This window comes from Petaurus breviceps, unplaced genomic scaffold, assembly GCF_028583685.1.
Source record: "Petaurus breviceps papuanus isolate PSGF00001 unplaced genomic scaffold, PetGlider_PUasm1.0 558, whole genome shotgun sequence".
In the NCBI taxonomy this organism is placed as follows: domain Eukaryota; kingdom Metazoa; phylum Chordata; class Mammalia; order Diprotodontia; family Petauridae; genus Petaurus; species Petaurus breviceps.
This window is the reverse complement of record NW_027186376.1, coordinates 4,553,753-4,574,944: the sequence shown is the minus strand read 5'-3', so window position 1 is coordinate 4,574,944 and position 21,192 is coordinate 4,553,753. Positions and strand designations below refer to the sequence as shown.

The 21,192-nt window shown below is 47.8% G+C and overlaps 1 protein-coding gene across 13 annotated transcripts in view; it reads left to right on the top strand.

The window, feature by feature from the left end:
* Nucleotides 1-21,192, top strand: part of PPP6R2 (protein phosphatase 6 regulatory subunit 2) — a 170,811-nt gene that overhangs the window by 76,989 nt on the left and 72,630 nt on the right. For 10 of the 13 annotated variants that reach the window (XM_069102963.1, XM_069102958.1, XM_069102957.1 and 7 more), the window contains one exon: nucleotides 16,513-16,758. The exons of 2 other annotated variants lie outside the window; for them this stretch is intronic. In XM_069102963.1, coding sequence (XP_068959064.1) covers nucleotides 16,532-16,758 — 227 coding nt within the window. In that variant the 5' untranslated portion in view covers nucleotides 16,513-16,531. Of the gene's footprint in view, nucleotides 1-15,660; nucleotides 15,679-16,512; nucleotides 16,759-21,192 lie in introns of those variants that run through there. One more of the 13 variants, XM_069102962.1, reaches the window with a different exon arrangement.

Below are 21,192 nucleotides of genomic sequence, written 5' to 3'. Positions count from 1 at the left end.
CACCACGTCTCTTGTCTTTGTCTCCCTTACCCCCACTCACAGAGCTGCCTGTCACCTCCTGCCTGCACTGGTGGGTCAGCCTGTTCCAGTCTGGCTTCCCTTCGTCTGCCAAGGCAATCTTCCTAAAACTCCAGTCTGACCCTGTAGATTCCTGTAGCTCCCTACTGCCTCCCAGATCAAACAAGAAGCCCTTCTCAACCTAGCCCCCTCCTACATTCCGAGGAAGCTGGGTTGTACAGTGGGTGGGTAGTGATGGTAGCATTTATAGAGCGCCTGATGTATGCCAGGAGACATGCTAAGTGAAGCACTATTATCATCCCTATTTTACAATTGAGGAAACTGAGCCAAACCCAGTTATGTGTCTAGCCCAAGGTCACATAGCTAGCCTACGTCTGAGGCCCAGAATTCTGCTTCCCGTGCCACCCGGCTGCCTCAGAGTGTAGAGGGTAAGTAAACAGTGGAGGCGGCCTAGATTGGGCAATTTGGTATAGAAGGGCAATGGAATGTTATTATGCCATGAGGAAACTGAGGCAAATAGGGTGAAGTGACTGGGTCAGGGGCCCACTGATCTATCCACAGCACCTCCCAGCTGCCTCAGTTATTGTGCTATAAAAATGGTCAGTTTAAAGAGTTTAGAAAAATATGGGGAAACTTAGGAAAGAATGTAGAGCAGCAAATCAAGAGCTGAACTGCAGGAATGTTTGTAGTGACTGGACTCTGATTTCAGGGACCCATCTTGGGCCATTGAACAGATGACAGAGCAGAGTTTTCTTCTCTTGGTAGGAAGTTTGGGGCCTGTGGGTACAGACCACATTTGGGACTCCCCATCTCACTCAGGCTGGAGTTGAAGAGTTACTTGGGGACCACCGCTGATCAGCACAGGAGCTTTGCCCTCCCCATTTCCAGCTGGGCTGGTTCTCCTCCTCCCTGCTCCTGGGGGTCAATCGTCACGATGCTGAATGAGTGTGGATACCCCATGGGCATTGCCCACTACAGGCTGGCACTCTGGAGCCCCAGGCATCTGCCAACCTTTGCTTGTCCCGGAGCTCTACCTTTTAAGTCCCATCTGATCCAGTGGTCGTTTGGACTGCTTTTCTTTATTGCAAGGGAGGATTGTGTGTGTGCGTGTGCGTGCATGTGTGTGTGTGTACGTGTATACATGTGTGTGTGTACATGCACACGCACGCGTGCATGTAAGAAGAGTAGTCTTGGGAAATGATTGTTGGGTCCAAAAAAAAGCACTGAGAAAATTGATTTAAAAAGATGTTTAGGGGGCGGGTAAGTGGTGCAGTGAACAGAGCATCAGCTCTGGAGTCAGGAGGACCTGAGTTCAAATGTGGCCTCAGACACTTAAGTTAACACTTACTAGCCATGTGACCTTGGGCAAGTCACTTAACCCTCATTGCCCTCCAAAAAGGAAAAAAAAAAGATGTTCACTTGAGGGAGAAGCTTGGTGTCCCTAAAGCAGCACCATGCAGATTCCCAGCATCCCTTTGGCCCACTGTATGAGTCCTTCTTCCATGTTGGGCCACTAGGTGGAGCCACAGTGCACAGATCCCAAAATAATCTGAGTTAAGTTTGGCCTTGGCTGAAGCGCCCTCATAGATGGAGTCAAGGGGCTCCGTCATCCATTCGAGCTCAGTGTTGGATAGCATCCAGGAAGCGGCAGGCATCTGAACAAAGTGGTCTGCTCTGACTCTGTCTGCTGGCTTCTCTGTTCTTCTGGTCTCCTTGTTAGGATGACCAATCTTCATTGGTTAAACTTCTTTAGGAAATGATGACAGTCCCCAGAGGACAGTCTGGTGGCTTCTTTGGGGATGTAGACTCCGCTTTCTTGGGGTTTGTCGAGATGTTGGACAGACCGCAGTTTCTCACCCTGTTTTCGATCAGGATAGGACTAGGAATAAGGCTATTTCCCCAGCACCTGAAATGGCAGGATTTCTGTGATTCTGGATGGTAACAGTCTTCTCTTTATACAGTACATGGAAAGAAAACCCAGTGCAGTAGACTGGAAGCTCCTGGAGAGGCTTCATCTTTGTCTCAGAATTCCTAGGGCCCACCTCAGCGCCCTGCACACCATAGATACTTCACATGTTTGTCTGCTTGAGGTTCCTGCCAGCTCTCATCATAGCTCCTTGTCCAACGTAAGCCTTAAGTTTTTAGCCAAACTGCCACGATGGGGATTTCCAGGTAGAGAAACACTGTGAATCCCCAGGAAGTTGTAGACTATGCCTAATCCATTGCACTGTTGGCCATTGCCACTCTGAGAGCTGTGAGGCTTTTTTTTAAATTAGCTAGCTGCTTCTAGTTTCCCTTGCCTACTATTTCCTTTTCCCTTTCCCTTTCTGTTCCTTTTTCCCCCGCACTCTAGGACTTGCAGCAGCCTCTCCCCTGTTTTGTTTCCTCAAAGTTTCCACTCTTGAGAGCTCTGCCATATGCTGAGCAAGAAATTCTCAGATCATGGGTGTCAAGGTCTTTAGGATTTAAACCAGGGTTATCCCAGCAAATGATCTCCCTTAGGCTCCATCTGCCTTGTGAGGACTATTCAGGCTACTTTCCGTTTGCATTTCTGTAGGTCATGCCATAATGTAGGCCAGGGCTGAGGAACCTTCGGCCTTGAGGCCACATGTGGCCCTTTAGGTCTTTAAGTTCAGCCTTTTGATTAAATCCAAACTTCATAGAACAGATCCCCTTCATAAAAGGATTTGTTCTGTAAAACTTGGACTCAGTCAGAAGGCTGCACCCAAGGACCTAGGAGGCCACAGGTGCCCCACTCCTGACCGAGGAAGTGGCTACAATACAGTTCTGATGTTCAAGGTTCTTCTAGTTTTTACCCCTAAGTTTAGAAATCACCTGTGTAAATGAGTTGGCCTGGAAAATGTACACAGACCATCAGTACATAGGAAGCATGTCATTGTTTCTGCTCACAGCTAAGCTTTTCATATCAAAATGCTGCTCCTGAAAGCCCGTCAAGTGGGCAAAGTCTGGCGGGGTTTTTCCCCACCTCTTTACATCTTTCCCTGAGTGAAAAATTAAGTCCCTGTAAATCACTTGACATATACCAAGAAATCTGTGGCCATTGAACACATCATACAGAAATTCTAATTTCCCACAGTTCCACAGTTAACAAATATAGGTTTATCAGAAGGAACATAAAGATACCTCTCATATGAAATTCATGTTCGAATTGACATGGCACATTGACAGCCATAATTCATACCCACACACAGTGCAATCAGACATGTATTAATCACAGTGTAAGACAAATGGTGTAGGCAGGGCCTGATCCAGGTCAGTCTGATGCACTGGGTTCTGCATGAAGATTGTGGGGGAGCAAAGTGGGCCAGGTTTCTGCTGGTCCCGGGGGAAGGGCCTCTGCCTTATAAATGAATGAAGGAATGGTGGAGTGAACAGACAGGTAGGTAAATGAATGAGTAGGAGTGTGCTAGTAGAGCGGAACTGTGGGGTGGCCTAGGGTTTCCGAGAAGCGATGTCAGAGTCCGGCCGATCAGGGCTTCCCCATCACCACTGTCACATGTGCAGTGGGCTTTTCCCATTTTTAGTGAGATGTCTATTTTGTAAGGGAAGTGCCAGTGCAGCACCCTGTATGCTAAGTGCCTAAGGAATACCGCAGCTAATAAGTGTCAGGTCATGTTTCCCGTCACGAAGTACTCTGTCCTCATGGAGGCAGGACAGTGAAGCTGTGAGAGTAGGGAGGCTGCCAGGCTCCTGGCCTTGTGGCTCCTGATCTGCTTCTTGTCCTCTGGATACAGAGCTCAGTCTGCTGACAGGAGGAGGAGCCAGAGGGCCCAGGGAGGCCTCAGGGCCACTCTCCGAAGCCGGGTTTTCTTCCTGGAGACTCTGCTGCCTGGGTTTTCATGACATCGTCCCGTCTTTGTTCCCCTCCTCCCCAGCTGAGCGATACTTCTCAGTCTCCTTTGCTGGACCTTCATCGGAAGAACCCCCACTGTGTGTCCTCTCTTCTCCCTCTGCTGTCCCACATGCTGATCTCATTGGTACAAGTTCATAATTTCTATGCAGATAACTCCGGGGTTGCTGTGTCCAAGTTTGCTTTGACCTTTGTCCTCAGCCCAAGTGGCACCACCAGTTCTGATGCCTGCCAGCCGTTTAGAACTGTATGTCTTGGAGGCGTTTCAGACTCAATGTGCTCAAAACAGAACTTGTTACCTTCTGTTCTCCAAGCCTCCCCACTGTCCTATGGCTGTCAATGGGACCGCCATCTTACCGTGACCCAGATTTGAAACCTTGCTATCATCCTGGACTCCTCCCTCTCACTCTCGCATAGCCAGTCAACGGCCAGGTCTCAACATTTCTTTCTCTATAGCAGTTCTCAGATATGGCCCTTTTTTTCTACTCCCACGACCACCTTCCTCATTCAGGCCTCATCAGCCTTTCCAGGGTCAGTGAAATAGCTCTTTACTGATCTTTCTGTCTCAGTCCAGCCTTTGCGCAGCTACCAAAGTAATTTTCTTGGTCATGTCACCCTGTGCGTGGCCAATTCCAATGGCAGCCAAGATAAAAACTCTTGTGGCATTTAAGGCTCTTCACCGCCTGGCCCCTTCCTATGTTTCTTTACATCTCAGTCCCCTCCGTGCACTCAGGTCAGCTCCCTGGCCTACCTGCCCTTCCTTACATAGGGCAGTCCCTCTCCTTTCCCTTGTAGGGAATGCCTTGCCCTCTTACCTCCACCACGTAGTTTCCCTGGTCTCTTTGGGATTCAGCTTATATCTCACTTTCTGCAGAAGGCCTTTCCTGATCCCACCCCCCCACCCCCAGCTGCAAGGGCCTTCTCCTCAAAGGTCACCTTCCCTATTCTGTATGTATCATCTGTGGACCTAAATATGTACATGTTCTCTCCTTCCTTAGAATATAAGCTCCTTGAGGGCAGGGTTCGGTTTTTTGTTTTTTGTTCTTTCTTTGTGGTCCCAATACTTAATATAATTCCTGGTCATTTATAAGTGCTCTTTGGTTGAGAATTGACTGTCTCACTGTTACCCACACAAGCCATTCCACCAGCAGGGCTGGTCCCCTGTGTCTGGAGTGCTTTCCCATCTGACTTCCCCTTGTAGAATCGCTGACTTCACGCTGACTTCAGGGGCTGGCCAAGATGATTGGTTCTTCTGGTTGCTGGCACTCTCCTTTTTTTTTTTGCTTTTTGGAGGGCAGTTGGGGTTAAGTGACTTTTCCAAGGTCACACGGCTAGTAAATGTTAAGTGTCTGAGGTCAAATTTGAACTCGGGTCCTCCTGACTCCAGAGCCGGTGCTGTATTCACTGTGCCACCTAGCCACCCCTGCACTCTCTTCTTCTTGACATGACTTTGATTGTGGCCGTTATTTGGCCTCTTGAGGCTTTGGCTTCAAGATTTTCAAAAAATTGGGACTTGGGGTAATGATACAATCATAAGCTTTATTTTTAGGTGGCACAATGAGCAGATGATTAAAGTGTACACACACACACGCGCGTACACACAGTGTGACCACACGAGTAGAGATTTCCACCTCAGCAGGGGAGAGCAAGGGAGGGGACACATTGTTCAGGCAGCAAGATCCTGTGCTCTCAGAATGAGCTGGGTTGAAGGTGCCAGATCTAGGAGGGGCATTCCTAACGAGATCCAGATGTGCTGGGAAAGTTCAGGAGTCCTTTACCTGTGGCAGGCATGGGGGAGTTTCCTTATCAGGCCCACAGACGGGTGGGGTCAGCAGCAGGAGGGTGGCTCAAGGCCGCCGCAGCAGATGAGAAGTTCAGCCAGACAAACCCCCTGATCTGAGAGAGCAGGAAAGTGCCGCCAGCTGCACAGCCTCTGTTTCTGGGGGCATTAGGGCCACTTGCCCTAAGGGGCTCCAATGTCTCCTACCGTGACATTGAGCTATAATCAGATCTGGATTACATCAGGCAGTACAGAAAGGATACAATTTGTATTTTTCCCTGCACATACCATGTTTTCCCGATAAGAAGACACTGTCTTATTAAGTTTTTTGGACAGAAAAATACCAGAGGGCCTATTTTCAGGGGAGGGCTTATTTTAATGAACATTGACAGCAATTTTAATAAACAGGTAAATGTGAACAAAAAAATGTACCTTTATTCAATAAGCAAATCACTGGGGAAGAACAGGATGACGCGCTCACTGCTGCAGCTCTGATTGGATGCAGCTCGGAGCGCAGCATGTGTTTCACGGGGCGGGGGGGACGGTGCATACAGAGGGTACCGTAATGTAGCGTGTAGCGCAGGGGATCACCTTCACTACAGTAGCAATCTCAATAGGGCTTATTTTTGGGAGAGGGCTTATTTTAGAGGAATCTTACACAGTAAGGGGAGGGCTTATTTTCGGGATAGGTCTTATTATCGGGGAAACACGGTGTATCGGGTCCTCCAAGTAGAGTGAAATCTCCTAGAGGGAGGGACAGCTTTGTTTTTGTCTATATCTCTAACACCTGCAAAATGCCTGAACTAAATAAATGTTGGCTCAATGAAATGTAATTGACTCGTCTGGTTTGTGGTCTGTGTATGTTCATGTATGTGCATGTGTGTAAGCGTGCACGTATGTGTGTGCATGCGCTGCACATGTATGTGTATATGGATATGTATATGCGTGCACGTGTGTGTGTGTGTGTTCCCCTGTGTTGGATGCCTTTGGAGAAGGTCTACAGTATTGGGCTGGCCAGTTAGCTACACAAGGGCTTAGGCACAGAATAGGCCAAAGGACTGGGCAGTGATGCCTCTGTGGTTCAAGGTTAGCAATAGTCAGGACCTTGACAGCAGTACCGTGGGGCAGGCTTTCCCTCCCAGGCTTCGTGGGAGGTTCAGAAGGAAAAATGCGGCAGCTTGCAGACTTCGAGGCATCTAAGCAGCAGTTGTTGCTGTTACCTGCTTTCCTTCCTCTTTCAGGAATGCCTGTGTGCCAAGATCATCACACTGTAAAGGGAGGGTTTGGAGGAATGGATGGCCTCTTAGAGATTCACATAGACTTGGCCTAGAGGCTCTCTTCTGCCTTTCACATTCAGGGATTCTCTGAAAGGTCAGAGAAGGGAATGAATGAACGAACAGCATCCTGCTGTTTGTCAAGCACTGTGTTAAATTTTGAGGGTGCTGATACAAAAGCAAGATAGCCTGGCTTTCAGGGAACTTCGCTTCACACACAAGGGAGGACAGTGGCTGTGAGAGGGTGTTTGGGTTTGGGAAATCATCATGAGAGTGAGTCACCTCACCTGCCCTTTCCAGAATCAGTGTGACATTGGTGTGATTAATTTCCATTGGCTTCCTGTTATCTTTAGGACCAAGTATCAACTCCTTTGGTATTTAAAGTTCTGCACAACCTGGCCCCTTCCTATCTTTCTAGTCTTTTATGGTCCGACTACATAAGAGGTAACGGTGAGGGGGTGATGGACAGATACAGAGACGAGAGCAGAGTAGATGACAAGCTGTCGGGTGGAGAGATAGCTGGGCCATGAAGCTCGGCCCATTCGTCAGCACGTGGTTGGATGTAGTGGGCTGTGTGAGGTTGGGTTTAGTCACTCACTGGTTAAGGCAGCAGGGTGGCCAAAACGTGGCCTGAGGGTGGACCCCAGTCATTACAGCTGGTGTGAACTGCAAACTGTGGCAGAGTTCACGGAGGAAGTAGAAGTGACTTTCAGTTTTGTGTATTGGGAAGATTATTTTGGCAATTGTGGGAAAGATGGATTGCAGAGAGAAGACCCCAGGGGTGGAGAAGTCATGTAGGAGGCTGGACCAGTAATCTAGGGAAGGGCTTCTTAAACTTTCTACTCTCGACCCACAGTTTAAGAAGCGCTGCCTGGGGACCAAATGCTGAAGGCTTCATTGGGGCTGGCGATGGAGGGTGGGGAGCTGGGAGGTGTCACAGCTAAAGGAGAGCTGCACAGAGGAGGTGAAGAGAGGCTAAGATTTTGCTTAGTTTTCATGTCTGAGCATCTGGAAGGATGGTGGGGTTATCCAAAGCGGTAGGGGAGCTGGAGGAGGCATGGTTTGGAGAGAAGATGGAGCCCACGGCTTTGGCCAGGGGCAGTCTGAGTTGTTGGTGGGATGTCTTGATGGAAGTGTGTCTGGCAGACAGGCAGAGTTTGGGGAGAGATCACACCGGATACCTCGATTTGAAAATTGACTGTTGAACTTAGATGAGATTACCCAGAGAGAAGAGAACTAAAGATGGGGCCTTCCAGAACAAAGAGCTAGTCAAGGTCAGTGAGGTCTAGATGGCAGCCCTCTAAGAGGAGCCTCAGGAGAGTTTGTCCCTGCAACTTGGTCAGAGGGGACAATCCAGGTGAAGGCACGGTCGGTAGTATTACATGGAGCCCGAAAATTGAGAAGGTGGGGGACCGAGGAAGAGTCAAGCAGGGCTCACTGACAACCTTTGGCAGATGAGTTTGGAGGGGCTAGGTGGAGGGGAAGCCAGATTGCAAGGACCTAAGGAAGCAGAGACAGCAAGTATAGCCAGCTCTTTCTGTGAAGCAGGATGTGAAAAGGGAGAGAGCTCTGAGGATAGCTCGACAAAGTGGCAAGTAGAAGGGACAAGGAAAACCTTAAAAAGAAAATTTTAAGGGGCAGCTAGCTGGTGCAGTGAATAGAGCACCGGCCCTGGAGTCAGGAGGACCTGAGTTCAAATCTTGACCTCAGACACTGGACACACTTACTAACTGTGTGACCTTGGGCAAGTCACTTAACCCCGATTGCCTTGCCTCCCCTTCCCCCTCAAAAGAAAATTGTTATTCTACATTGTATTTTGGTAAAACGTATTTTTTGTTGTTCAGTCATGTCTGGTTCTTCATGACCTCATTTGGGATCTTCTTAACAAAGATCTTGGAGTGGTTTGCCCTTTCCTTTTCCAGTTTATTTTACAGATGAGGAAACTGAGGCAAACAGGGTGAAGTGACTTGCCCAGGGTCACACACCTAATAAGGGTCTGAGTTCAGATTTGAACTCAGGTCTTCCTGACTCTAGGTCCAGCATTCTATCTACCTAGCTGCCCCCCATACTTCCCAGCAAACACCTAGACAAATCTCTTTAGAAATTATATGTCTTGTAATTGGAAAATATTTAATGAAATAAAGAAAACTTATTTTTTAAAAAGGAAATGATATTTCTCTCCAAATTGTTGCCTTGTGGATTATTAACAGTCCTTTAACTCTAGCTATAGGGCACTCTTGACCACAGTGCTTGATCGCCTGCCTCTCCATGCTGATTTTCCCTTGTAATAGGTGTGTGCACTTTTCTTCTGGCGCTGCTTTCTTCCTTCTGCATTATAGTCATCCTTTAGTTTAACTGTCTCATTTGATAGATGAGGAAACCTTGGCTCCAGAAGTGAAGGCACTGGCCTGGCCGGAAGTCATGCTGCCCAGCGTGGTCCTGACTTTGCCCTTCTCATGCCCTACCTTCCCTTTCCATTATGTCCTTCACTCTGCCCTTCCTAGGTGGCTCTGATTTCTTCCTATTTGTTGTCATCCCTTATGATACATTAATATTCCTTTATTTTTATAGACCATAACTTCTTCAGTCATTCCCCAGTGTTAGGCACCTGGTTCTTGTCATCACACTGTTACTGTGAACAGTTTTGTACAAAGGGGTCTTATCTTGCTTTCAGTAAATACTTTGGGCTATAATCTCGAAAGTAAGAGCTCTGGGTCAAATGATATGAAGAATTTTGGGCAGAAAGAGCATAAATCCAGTTTGTTTGTTTTTTTTCCCCTGAGGGAAGGCTTTTAATAGTTAAAATGGCAATGTGAAGATGTTTGTAAGAAACTAGACAGGTACCAGTAGGTAGGAAGAGAGTGAAGGTGGCCAGGGGAGGGCAGTGGCCCAAGGTCATTGTCATTGGGGTAATGAAGCTGTTGAAGGAGAGAGGAGGGGATGGGAGCTAACAGCAAAAGAGAAGCGGTTAGTGTTGGAGGAGACTGGAGGTCGGGAAGCAGAAGGCACAAGGTCATTTACTGAGAATTGGGGGCACGTGGGTGGGGAATTAATCCAAGATGAACAAAAGGACTGTGGTGCCATCCACCAGTGCCATGCTGCCACCACCGCAGTGAGGAGTGAGCTGAAACGTGATCGTTTACATTTGTATCTGACTTAGTGCAACTAGTTTCATTTTCATTTCTTGAGTAGAAGTAGAGAAGGCAGTTTGGGGGTGGGAGAGGTGATCCACCATTGTGCTTTAGGAAAGCCAGTCGCCCAAACATCAGCCTGCTTTTGACTGTGAAAGAATTTTTGTTCCTATACGTATATCTGTGACCTCTAAATTCATCTTTCTAATTTTTATTGCTGGAAATTGGGGAAAAATATCAAAGTTTGGGACAGTCATCGTTTTAAGGGTGGGGTGAAGTTGGGCACACTTAAACCCTGTTGGTGGAGCTGGGAAGGGACCCACCTTTCTGGGGATTAATTTGGAATTAGGCAGGAAAAGTGATGAAAGTGCCCTGTGCAGCGACTGGGAACTGTCCCAAGGAACATGCTGAAGTCTTTGGGGCGGCATGCTTTGTCTGGACACAGGGTCTGTTATTTGGGGGAAGACTGAAAAATCAACTATGATATATGAATGGATAGAATATTGCTGTGCATTAGGAAACAATGACTATGGAGGATTTGGAAAAGCATGGTAGGATTTGTGTGATGTTGAGCAAAATGAGCAGAACCAGGAGACGGGCGGTAAGAGGGCAGCAGCTTGCATTTCAAAGGCATTCAATAGGAGGCTGTTGTTTGAGAAGCTGAAAAACCAGCCTGGGCTCCAGAACGAATCTACCTCCTCAAAGAGTGCAGAGGGGGCCATGGCGGGGATTGGAGGCAGAATAGATGGGCTCTGTCGCCAGCTCTGTTACCACGTCAGCTCGCTTTGGATGAGCCGTGTTGTTTCGTCACCAGGGAGCATTGGGTAGACATTGAAATGACTGAGATGTAAAGATAAAAATGGAACAGAGAAATAAAATGTATTTTCAAAATTTTTAAGTAAAATGTATTTTTAAAAAGAATCATTCCTAGTCCTGAGGGCAGCATTGGATTTTTTCCTGGTTCTCTTTCTTTGGCCTGGGTTTGCTGTAGCATCTGCGGGACTTTGGGACTCTATGGATACAACACAGGAAGTACTGTTTTCCTAAGCCTAGAAAGTCCTTCTGGGAAGGCTAGCCCAGGTTCAGGAATTACACAGCTGACCCTCTGCTCACCAGAGCTGAGTTGCCCAGTCTCTGTTGATCTAAATGGGACTAAACTTTTTGTCCTCCTGGGTCAAAGGAACTAGATTAGACTAGATTCAGTAATTCTGTAGTTAAGAAGATTTGGGGCTTTGTGAAATTCTTGGGCCAGGCCACCAACCCTGAAGAAACTGTAGGGGCCAGCAGCTGGAAGAGGGAGAACAGGCAGGTTTATTTGACAGAAAGCTCAAAAGGCAGCTACAAACTCACCTTGTACTTGAGAAGACCCAGTCAAGTCATGTCTCAATGACTTCTGAGGTCCCAGGGCAGTCAAGGTTGTTTGGTGGGGCTGTAGAGAAAGGAGGGGTTCCTGCAGGCTTCCTGTCAGCAGAAGGAGCAGGTTTGGGGAATTTGGAGGCTCCTGCAGGTCAGGCTTTCATGGCTCAGGAGACACAGATGGAACTTGCTTGTGTCTCAGAGGGAGTTCAAAAGTGATGAGAAAGAATGAGGTTTGATAAGGCATCAGTTACCTAATGAGGTAGAGGTTTCTTCTGCAGACCCATAGGCCTGTCCTGGGCCTCCTCTTTTCCCTGTAGACTTTCTCACAGGATCTCCTCAGCTTCCCCTGGTTCAGTTATCGTTTCTTTGCAGACAATCCCATGATCTGCTTCTCCAGCTTTAGCTTCTCTCGTACATTCTGGTCTCTCATCTCCAACCAGCCACCCTTTGGACATCTTGAGCTGGATGTCCCAGAGTCATCTCAGTAGTCCAAAACCCAGGTCATGATCTTTCCCTCCCAACCTCCAGCCCTTTTCTAACCTGCATATTACTATCCCAGTCATCCGGGCTCACATGTACGTATCATATCCCACCCATTCCTCAGTTCCACAACATCCTTTTCTGCCTTCACAGCATGTCTCCCGCATGTCTCCTTCTCTCCACTCATACAGCTACTGCCTTGGTACAGACTCCCATGTCCTCCCATCTGGACTGTGGCATGGCCTTCTACAGGCTGCCCAGCTGTCTGTTCTGCTGTGTCCCCTCCTGTTCAGTCAACTCTGCTGGATCAGCTAGAGAATCCTGTTCAGCATTCAGAGCCAGTCCTCACCTGGACCCTTCTTCCCTTCTCAGTCTTCTGAAGATGCAGTGACACCAGCCTCCCTGTTTGGCCTCCCGACTGGTCCTCCCACATGACTCCCCGTACCTTCTCACCAGCTGGATCCTGCCCCCCCCCCACGCCCCTGGCATGCTGAAATCCTCCCTTCTTCAAGAGATCTTTCCCAGTCCCCTCAAAACTCCCACAGTTAGTGCCTGCCCTCGGAGATGGCCTTACACTTAGATTGTGTGTGTACGTGTGTGCGTACATTATTGTTTGCATGTTTGCTCCCCATCAGAATATGAAAACAATGAGTGCGGATCCCATGCTTTTCCCTTTGTGTTCTCAGCCCTTAACACACTGTGTGACACAGAGTAAGTGAAAGAAAGGATGAATGAATGAAACACTTCTTAAGCACTTGGTTTGTGTAAAAAAAAAAAAAACAACCCTGTGCTAAGTGCTGGCTGATACCAAGAGAAAAGTAGATGGCCCCTCCTTTCCAGGAGCTCCTGCTCTCATGGGGCAACAATGCACAGGGAAGGGTTAGCTACAAGGCAGGTGGAAATATCCTACAGTTGTTTGGGGGCAGCAGCAAAGTGGCCGGTCCGGCCTCGTCTTTATGCCAATGATGGAATCCCATCTGCTTCTGATGCTGACCCACTGGATGGGGCTGAGGACTCTGGTAGCAGCACATCTTCATCTGGGTCCTCACTCCCTGTGGCTGCACCCCTGCAGGGGCAGGCCCTAGGCTGCATATCTCAGGATGAGGGTAGAGGGCACAGGGCAGGCTTTTGGGTTTGGGGTCCTGGGCTGTCTCCATCAGAGTTTGAGGGGAGATAGCTGGTGGTCAAGTTGGTGGAGGTGGTGATTCGATTTTCCTGATTCTTGCTACCTCCTTTCTCTACTCCAGGGTGCCTTACTGCTTCAGCTAGGCTGATTTGCCAGCCCTTCATTTGGTAATTGGTTGGTAGTTGGTGTTGATGGCTTGTCCTCTATCTACAGAAGATGCTTCCGTGGATGATAACTGTGAGGGCTGGGCAGGGCAGGTGGTGTGGGGGTGGCATGTGGTGGTGGTGGTGATGAGGAAGGCAAGATCCTCCCTGATTTCTCCCTTCAGTGATGGGTGTCCCGAAGATTCAGCCATCCCTGCATTCTGGGGCCTCTTCATCTCTCTCTTCAACCTGACCTCTCATCTGAATTCTAGAGCCACATCTCCCCTAGAGATTGCACTAACACCTCAAATTCACTATGTCCAAGAATGGAGGTTAGCTCATTATGTTTGTGCAAGACTTGTTCAGTCTAGTCCTCCCAAGTCTAGTCTTTCTGTCTGTGATCCCAACTTAGGTCTCCAGTTTGGAAACCTTGAGGTTCTCTGATTCTGACTTTTCCCTCACCACTCATTTGCAACCAGATTGTCCTTAGCATTGCCTTACCTATCCATCACCTCTTCTCTAGGTACGTGGCCCCTCTCCTACTTCAAGGCCTCATTCCCTCTAAGTTGACTCCTTCAGGAACTTCCTAATTTGTCTGGCCCCCTTCCTATCCATTCTTTAAACTACTGCCATATGAGTCGTCTTTGTTTCCCAAATTGGTTGAGTTGTTTCTCTGTTGACAAAATCTCTGGTGTCCCCTACTGCTGATCAGCTGTAGGTCTTCCCTCTGGTGTGATCTGGTGTGATCTGGCATGATGTGGTGTGACCTGGCATGACCCCACTTTCCGCTCCCCGGACTTATCTAATCTCTGTACTTTACTCTTTACTTCCACCAAACTAGAGGATTATTTCCCTGAAACAAGCCTTCTTTGTGTCACCTTTGCTCTTGCCCATACCATTTGTGTGCCTGGAATGCCCTGTCCTTCCTTTTTCTTCTGCTAAACCACTCCCTATTGTATTTCATTCATGTGCCTCCTTCTCCACAAGACCTTCCCCATTGCAAAGCTTCCCTCAGATCCCCCTGGCTTTTGTTTGTGCCTCTCTCATACATTTGTGTAGTATGATGTAGTATAGTTATCTGGGGAAGTCTGGGTTTTATCTCCGCATTCAGTTAGGAAATACTGGTCTTATCCAGACTTTGTATCTTCTTAAGAAAAAGACTCCCAAAGTTGGGATTTAAATATCTTGTTGAATTTTTGAAGTGGAATCAATTCCTTAAACCCTCTCCAGTCAGGTTCCTTAAACTGTGCTTTCTTTCCTTCTCCGATTTCTCATCTCCTTTCCTTTCCTGAACACGAGTACTTTGTAACTAGTTCTGGTGAACTAGTTACTAGAACTTAGCAGCCCTTTCTGTGAGTAACAGTGAAATTTAGGTGGGCTCTAGCTCATTGATTCCTTTGCTTTCTGATCTTTTCCCTTTGCGTTCCACAAGTTGGAGACTTTGGCCCATTTCCTGCATTTTACAGTAAACTTCTAGATCCTTAGACTCCCAAGATGCTGCCTTTGGTGACAGAGGCTGTGGTAGCGTGGAAAGGGCAGGGAGTTCGGAGTGAGGAAACCTGCCTTCGAGTCTTGGCTCTGTCCTCAGACTGTTCTAGGGGGAAGCCGCTTTCCCTCTTTATACTTCAGAAAATGGAGATGTTTGATTAGGTTGTTTCTAAAGGTCAGATCAAATAAGATTATGTATTTGAAAATGCTTTGATGATGACAGACGTTCTGAACCTATGTGAAGTGAGTGACCATCAGCTATCTGCATTGCTCTGACATTCTTTTTCTTTTCTCTTCCTGTTTTCCTTTGAGCAGCTCTCAGTACTGACCCTGAGGGCCTTCTTTACCCAGAGCCCAAACCACATCGCCCTGTCCGTGCTTCTCCTCTCCCTCTTCCACTTGTCTGGATGTGGAAAGGTGCAGAAAGGACAGCTTGTGTCAGGAAAGTGCCTCACCCGTAGCAGGCAGTTCAGGGATATTTAATTGACTTATTACGAGCAGCAGTCAGTTGAGAGATTAGCAGGGGAAAAGAAGTAGATGAGGGAAAGAGATGTCCCCAGAAGGCCTCCAGTAGCCTTAGATATGTGCCCAAAGGGTGCTGAGGGCCTGGCAGCCATGCGGCCTTCTTGCCTTAGGGATAGTGGAGGGGGTTTGGAAAGGGTGGGATTGCTTTCTGTGCTGATTGTGGATAGCCACAGTCAGGCCTTTTGTCTTAGAGCCAGCCAAGGACTGCTTTCTTTTCCTTTCCACTGCTGCACCTCTGAATCCTTCCTTGGAAAGTTCTAGTTGCCTGGTCCTTGTATCTGGGCAGGTGCAGAGCCATCATCCCACCTGCTCATGCCTGTGGATACTTCCTCATGTAGTGAAAAGGAATGGATCTTAGGAGCCTGAGAGGAGTCTCAAACCTTCTTCCAGGGCCCCTGCCTTCCCTAGTGTGACTCCCTCTGAAGTAAAGCAGCTTCTGAACTCAGAAGATGAACGAACGTGAACTTGAAATCAGAATACTTGGTATGAGTCCCAGCTTTTCTACTTACTAACCAGTTATACAATCTTGGAAAAATCACATCACTTCTGTGAACCTTAGTTTCCTCATCTGTGAAAAAGAGATAATCATACTCGACTGGTCCATGTCACCACATTGTTGTAAGTCTGAAATAAGATAGAAATCTCTCATGCATTGTAAACCCGGAAGTGATGTCCATGTAAACCCTTTATCACTTAGATATAGTTTATATGGGTGCGGTGGAAGGAATACTGGATTTGGAGCTTTGAGTATTGGCTAGACACTCACTAGCTGTGGAACTTTGAGCAATGACTTACTTCACTTGCCTAAGCCTCAATGTCCTCATCTGTAAAATGGGCTAAATAAATATTACTAAAATGTAATATTTAGACTACCTACCTCACAGGGTTGTTGTGAGGAAACTGATTTGTCAACCTTAGAGCACTTAAGAATTTTGCTAGTTATTCATAGAATTTTGGAATTGCAAAGGGCAAAGAAATATACCAACCCTACTGTAACCCACTCATAACTGGGCCAAAGCGAGTTGGGGGCACAGTTCCCTTAATGAGCTTTGGCCACATTTTGTGATTCCCCAAAGCATGGGCTGCCTCTCATAGGGGTGTGTGAGGGGGGTTTTTGCTCCAGTCAGCACCTCTGCTTAGGTTGCCAAGAACTGTTCTTGTGTCTGGCCCTCCCCACGTTGGGGGACGCACGATGGAAGCGTGTTCCCTTAGAGGAGATGGTAGCAGCTCTCCTTGGGCTCCAGAAGGACGGAGTAGGTGAGGGCTGGACTGGTTTTGGAGGTGACGAGAAGTGACGCCTCTTCTCTTGCCTTGCAGCTTGGTGAGTCCTATCACCATGTTCTGGAAGTTTGATTTGAACACAACATCCCATGTTGACAAGCTGCTGGACAAGGAGGATGTGACTCTGCATGAGTTGATGGATGAAGATGACATCCTCCAGGAATGTAAAGCCCAGAACCGCAAGCTTCTGGACTTCCTCTGCCAACAGCAGTGTATGGAGGAGCTGGTGAGCCTTATCACTCATGACCCGCCCCTGGACATGGAAGAGAAGGTCCGCTTCAAGTATGTACCCCTGCTGCAGCCCTGGGCTCACTTGCGCTCCCGGGGCACTGGCTCATGAAGGCCTCCTGTCTGTAGCTGAGGGCAGCTGGAACCTTGAGAGCTCCCATTTCCCTGCTGACCTTGTCTGTTTTCCTACAGCCTCAGACTGAGCGAATACAGCTGCTTCATAGAGGTTCTTATAATGCTAAAAAAAAGTCTTCGAATCCCATGTGTGTGCTTTTTGGCTCACATTTCTAGGAAGTTCATAGTTGATGTTATCTGAGAGTTCATGTTTTCTTTACGAATGAACATCTTTTGCCAAAGCAAAAATATTGATTCCATGGCCGAGTGTGGCCACATTAACATTCAGTTTCCCCAGAGCTAGAAGTGCTGAGGCCCAGGTTCTGAGACAAACTTGGTGCTCTCTGGAAGATAGGGGAGTCCCAGCGTAGCCAGGGTCCTGGTGACTGCAGATAGCTTCATTTAGAAACATGATAGTTGGAAAGAACCGGAAAGTGCGCAGTCAGCGTTAATGCTTGTCCGGAAAGCTTTTTCCTTAGATGTGTGACCTTGGGCGTGGTCCTGCTTCTGTTGTAGATGAACCAGTAATGGCATTGCCTGGTTCTGAAGATGAGACTCGGGGAAATAGAGGAATTTAAACCAGTTGTTGTTTTCGTAGAAAATGATTTAATATATGAACAGCCTTCCTGGAAGGCCTTGAGCACTGAGTCTTCATGTGAAGAAAAGCCCCAGGAGAGAAGGCTTGAGGGGAGGGAGCATATTATTGGGGGAAGTCGAGGAAGGCTAGTCAGCTTTAGCGGGTTGAATTTGAACCTGTGGATGACCCCATTTGGAATAGCCAGTCATGACAGCTTGAGATTACAGGTGAGAGCTGGCTGTTGAACTTGTAGGCCTGCGTGCCATCTTCAAGGGAGAGAGCGTAGAGAGAAGAGCAGACGGTGAGGGGCCAAGCCTTGGGGTATGGGGTCATGCTAGGCAGGAGACAGAGCCCTCTCATGCTCGTTCTTCTCCTTTCCCTAGGTCTGTGTACTTGCCGATCCCCATCTAGGCCATGCCCACAAGCTTCCCCCTTCCACTGGTGGGCCTTTAGCCCCAGCTGGCCCTGTGCCTGGAATGCTGTCCCTCCTCCTGTCTGTGTGTCATTCGAGGAGCAGCCAACAGGCCACATCCTGTGTGAGACTTTTCTGACTCGTCGTGCTTGGTGCTCCCCCACCCCTGTTGATCACGTGTGCACTGCTCTAGTTTGGGTCTGGTATCCCCGAGTGGACCATTAGCACCAAGAGAGCAGGGATTTTTTCCCCTTTTTGTCAAGCACTGTAGAGGCTGAAGAGAGACAGAAACAAAACAATCTCTGCTCTTAAGGAGTTTACATTCTACTTGAAACAGACAGTGTAGACAATTAACCACTACCCTGTTACAAAATCCATTCAGAATAATTTTTTTTTTTTAAGCAATCAGGGTTAAGTAACTTGCTCAAGGTTACACAGCCAGGTGTTTCTGGGTGGGTGCTAAGTATCTGAGCCCGGATTCGATGCCAGGTCATCCCAACACTGGAGCTGGTGCTCCTACTTGCTGAGCCACCTGGCTGCCCCTTCAGAATAATTTCTAGCAGGGAAACTGGGTGGATCACGATCGCCTTTCTCCAGCAGGTGGCGCCCAAACTGAGCTCTCAAGGACTAGGGATTTGACATGACAGGTGTTGGGTAAAAATGTATCCCGGGCACTGAGGACCAGCAGGGAAAGAGAATGGCTTCAAGTTTGGACTTACTGAGTTGGAAATGTCCAGTGGGCAGTTGGCGGTGCAGGACTGGAGCTCAAGAGAGACTAAAACAAGAACCATTTGCATTGAATCCATAGGAGCGGGCAAGGTCATAGAGAGAGAAAGGCTCCCTCCTTAGGGGTCACAATCAGCAGTCCCCTGCTAGAGCCAGAGCAGACCAGCGTGTCCAAGTCTGACCAAACAGAGTAAAACCTGACAACTTTGAAATGTCAGGTGTACCTGTCAACAGTCAGTAGAAATTCATAGTGTAAAACTGGGAGAACTCTGTGAGAAAAGAGATCTGTCTGTCAAAAACTAAACTCAAAAATGGAGTGTCAAGACACATTTCAAAACACATCCCCCCCAAATTATCAGAAAGGACAATAGAAACAATTTTCCTCTGCCCAGGGTCCAAAATAGGAGACAGGGTTTGAGGCAGTGTAGTCAAGATGTAATTTACTAGACTTTGTGTGGTTTTTAAAGATAGTTTTTATTTCTGTAGAGAGGAAAAAATTCCTTTTCAGTGTTTTTCTAAGCTCCCAGGAACACCTCTTTGTGTGGGTCAGGTCTTCCAGAAACAACTTTTCAAATCTCCATCATGAAATTTCACATATAGAGAAAGCTGCTATTAAGGTTCATTGATGCACTTTTATACAGAAGAAAAATACCCTCTGTTCTCTGTGAAGGGCTTATGGGAAAACAATAGATACAAATCTTAGGTGATAAGAAGTCACAGAGACATCACTCTCTATATTAGTGATGGAAGTAGTGGTCAGTAGAAGTGTGTGCACACACCCATACACATACGTGCGTGTGCACACACACGCACACACAGAGTCTCTTCTTTAGCTAATGGTAGAGATGGAGGAACAAGTAGAAAAGGATTGAATTTTTATTGCTTAGCCCATAATTGCCAAGACTTATTATTTCAGGTCTTCTGAGATGTTCGCTAATGAAAATGTATTTGGTAAACCTGTTTTATTGGTTGTAAAATTTCACCTCATTGGTCAAACAATATTATTTGTTTATATTCAAGACAAGCCTTTACTTAAGTATGGCATTTATTTCAGTAATTCCTCCTTTTTGCCCAATTATAGGATCAAGAGAGAGATTAGTTTTGAATTGCTGCTCTCAGAGAGGAAGAACCCAGAAAAGATTTTCAGACTGAGCAGTATTTTTAAAACTAGCCAGCTTTTCCTGAGCCCTGTCTGCTTCACCTGGGACCTCCGCATGCCTAGAAGTGTGTGCCTGGAGCTGGCCTGCTGCCTGGGGCCCTCTCCAGGGCCAGCCTGGGCATCAGGAAGTCAGTCTGCAGGAGACAGTGTGGAGAGAGAGACGGGGCATGGGGGATGTGAGTGAGTGCATGTCGAAGGCCTTTGGAAAGCTGGCATGTGTGTCTCATTCTCTCCCAGGAGACTGGGAACTCCTTCAAAGCAGATGCAATCTGTTCATGCCACTTCTCACACAACCACAGACAACCAGTCAGTGAACAAGCGTTGTGTACCTACTGTGGCCTAGGCACTGTGCTAGGTGCTAGAAGTAAGACAGCTTCCGCCCTCCCAGAGGAGACCGGTGAAGGAGGGAGGGGGGAAGGCACTATGAGATGGGGGGGCCAGGAGGAGGATGTTGGGGCTTCAGAAACAGTCCAGCCCCTGTGGGGGCAATGCCTCCATTGACAGTGATCAGCTAAGGGCTGGTTTTATGGTTTAGAACCTGGTCTAGAGATGGTCCTCTTGGCTCTGAGACTGCATGGGCAGCTGGCAAGGCCTTTCCAGGAGCCTGATGAGAGTTTCTGTTGGGGTCTGAGGAGCAGCCAAGCTGAATCTGAAGAGTTCTGTCTCCGGCTGGGCCGCCCGGTGATGCACGGGGGGCACCGTCTAGTAGGTCAGGTCAGGAGTGAGAGTACCACCTGCACAAAGGGAACAGCCCTGAGGTAGCATGGCATGGCAGTAGGTAACTGTAAGTACCGCCTCGCCCATGGGCATCACACGCTCTCAGTGCCATCACCCCTGTTGGTTCTCAACAACCTTGTGGGCCACCCAGTGGACGCCATCACTTTCTCCTCATTTTACAGACAAGGAGTCAGTCCCAGAGACTAGAGTGAAGCCTTGAAGCCAGGTGTTTTGGGCCCAAGGTTCCAGGCTCTTTGTGCTCTGCTTCCTCTTGGCCTTCCCAGTCTAGGAGCCTGATTTGCTCCTTGTGTTCAAGTCCGCTTTCTGCTGCCACTATCTCTAGGTGCTAGGCCTAGCCTTCACTTCCTTTTCTTCCTCCTCCCCCATCTCCATGCACTACAGACTGCAAGCGTCCGTTTTCTTGGATTTTTAATTTTTTAACATTTACGTAGCATATTAAGGTTTACAAAGCTCTTTTGCATGTGTTAACCTCACTTATTTACAGGGAAAAGAAAGCTACAAATTCAGAAATACTATACCAGTGTAATTAGAAGTAGCTATTCAATAAATCTACCTAGTTCCAGTCTGGGTAGCCCTAGCTAAGCTATTCTAGTCATCTGCAGTTTTCTAGACCAAGCTTAGCCCATATTGAAGGAACACTTTAAACTGTAACACGCCATCCACATGTGACCTTTTGTTTTTAGGCCAGGCACTTCTAGGTACCACCTGGGCCTAGAACACTCCCAGGCCAGTTGGGGATTTGCCTGCCTAGGCATGCTGGGT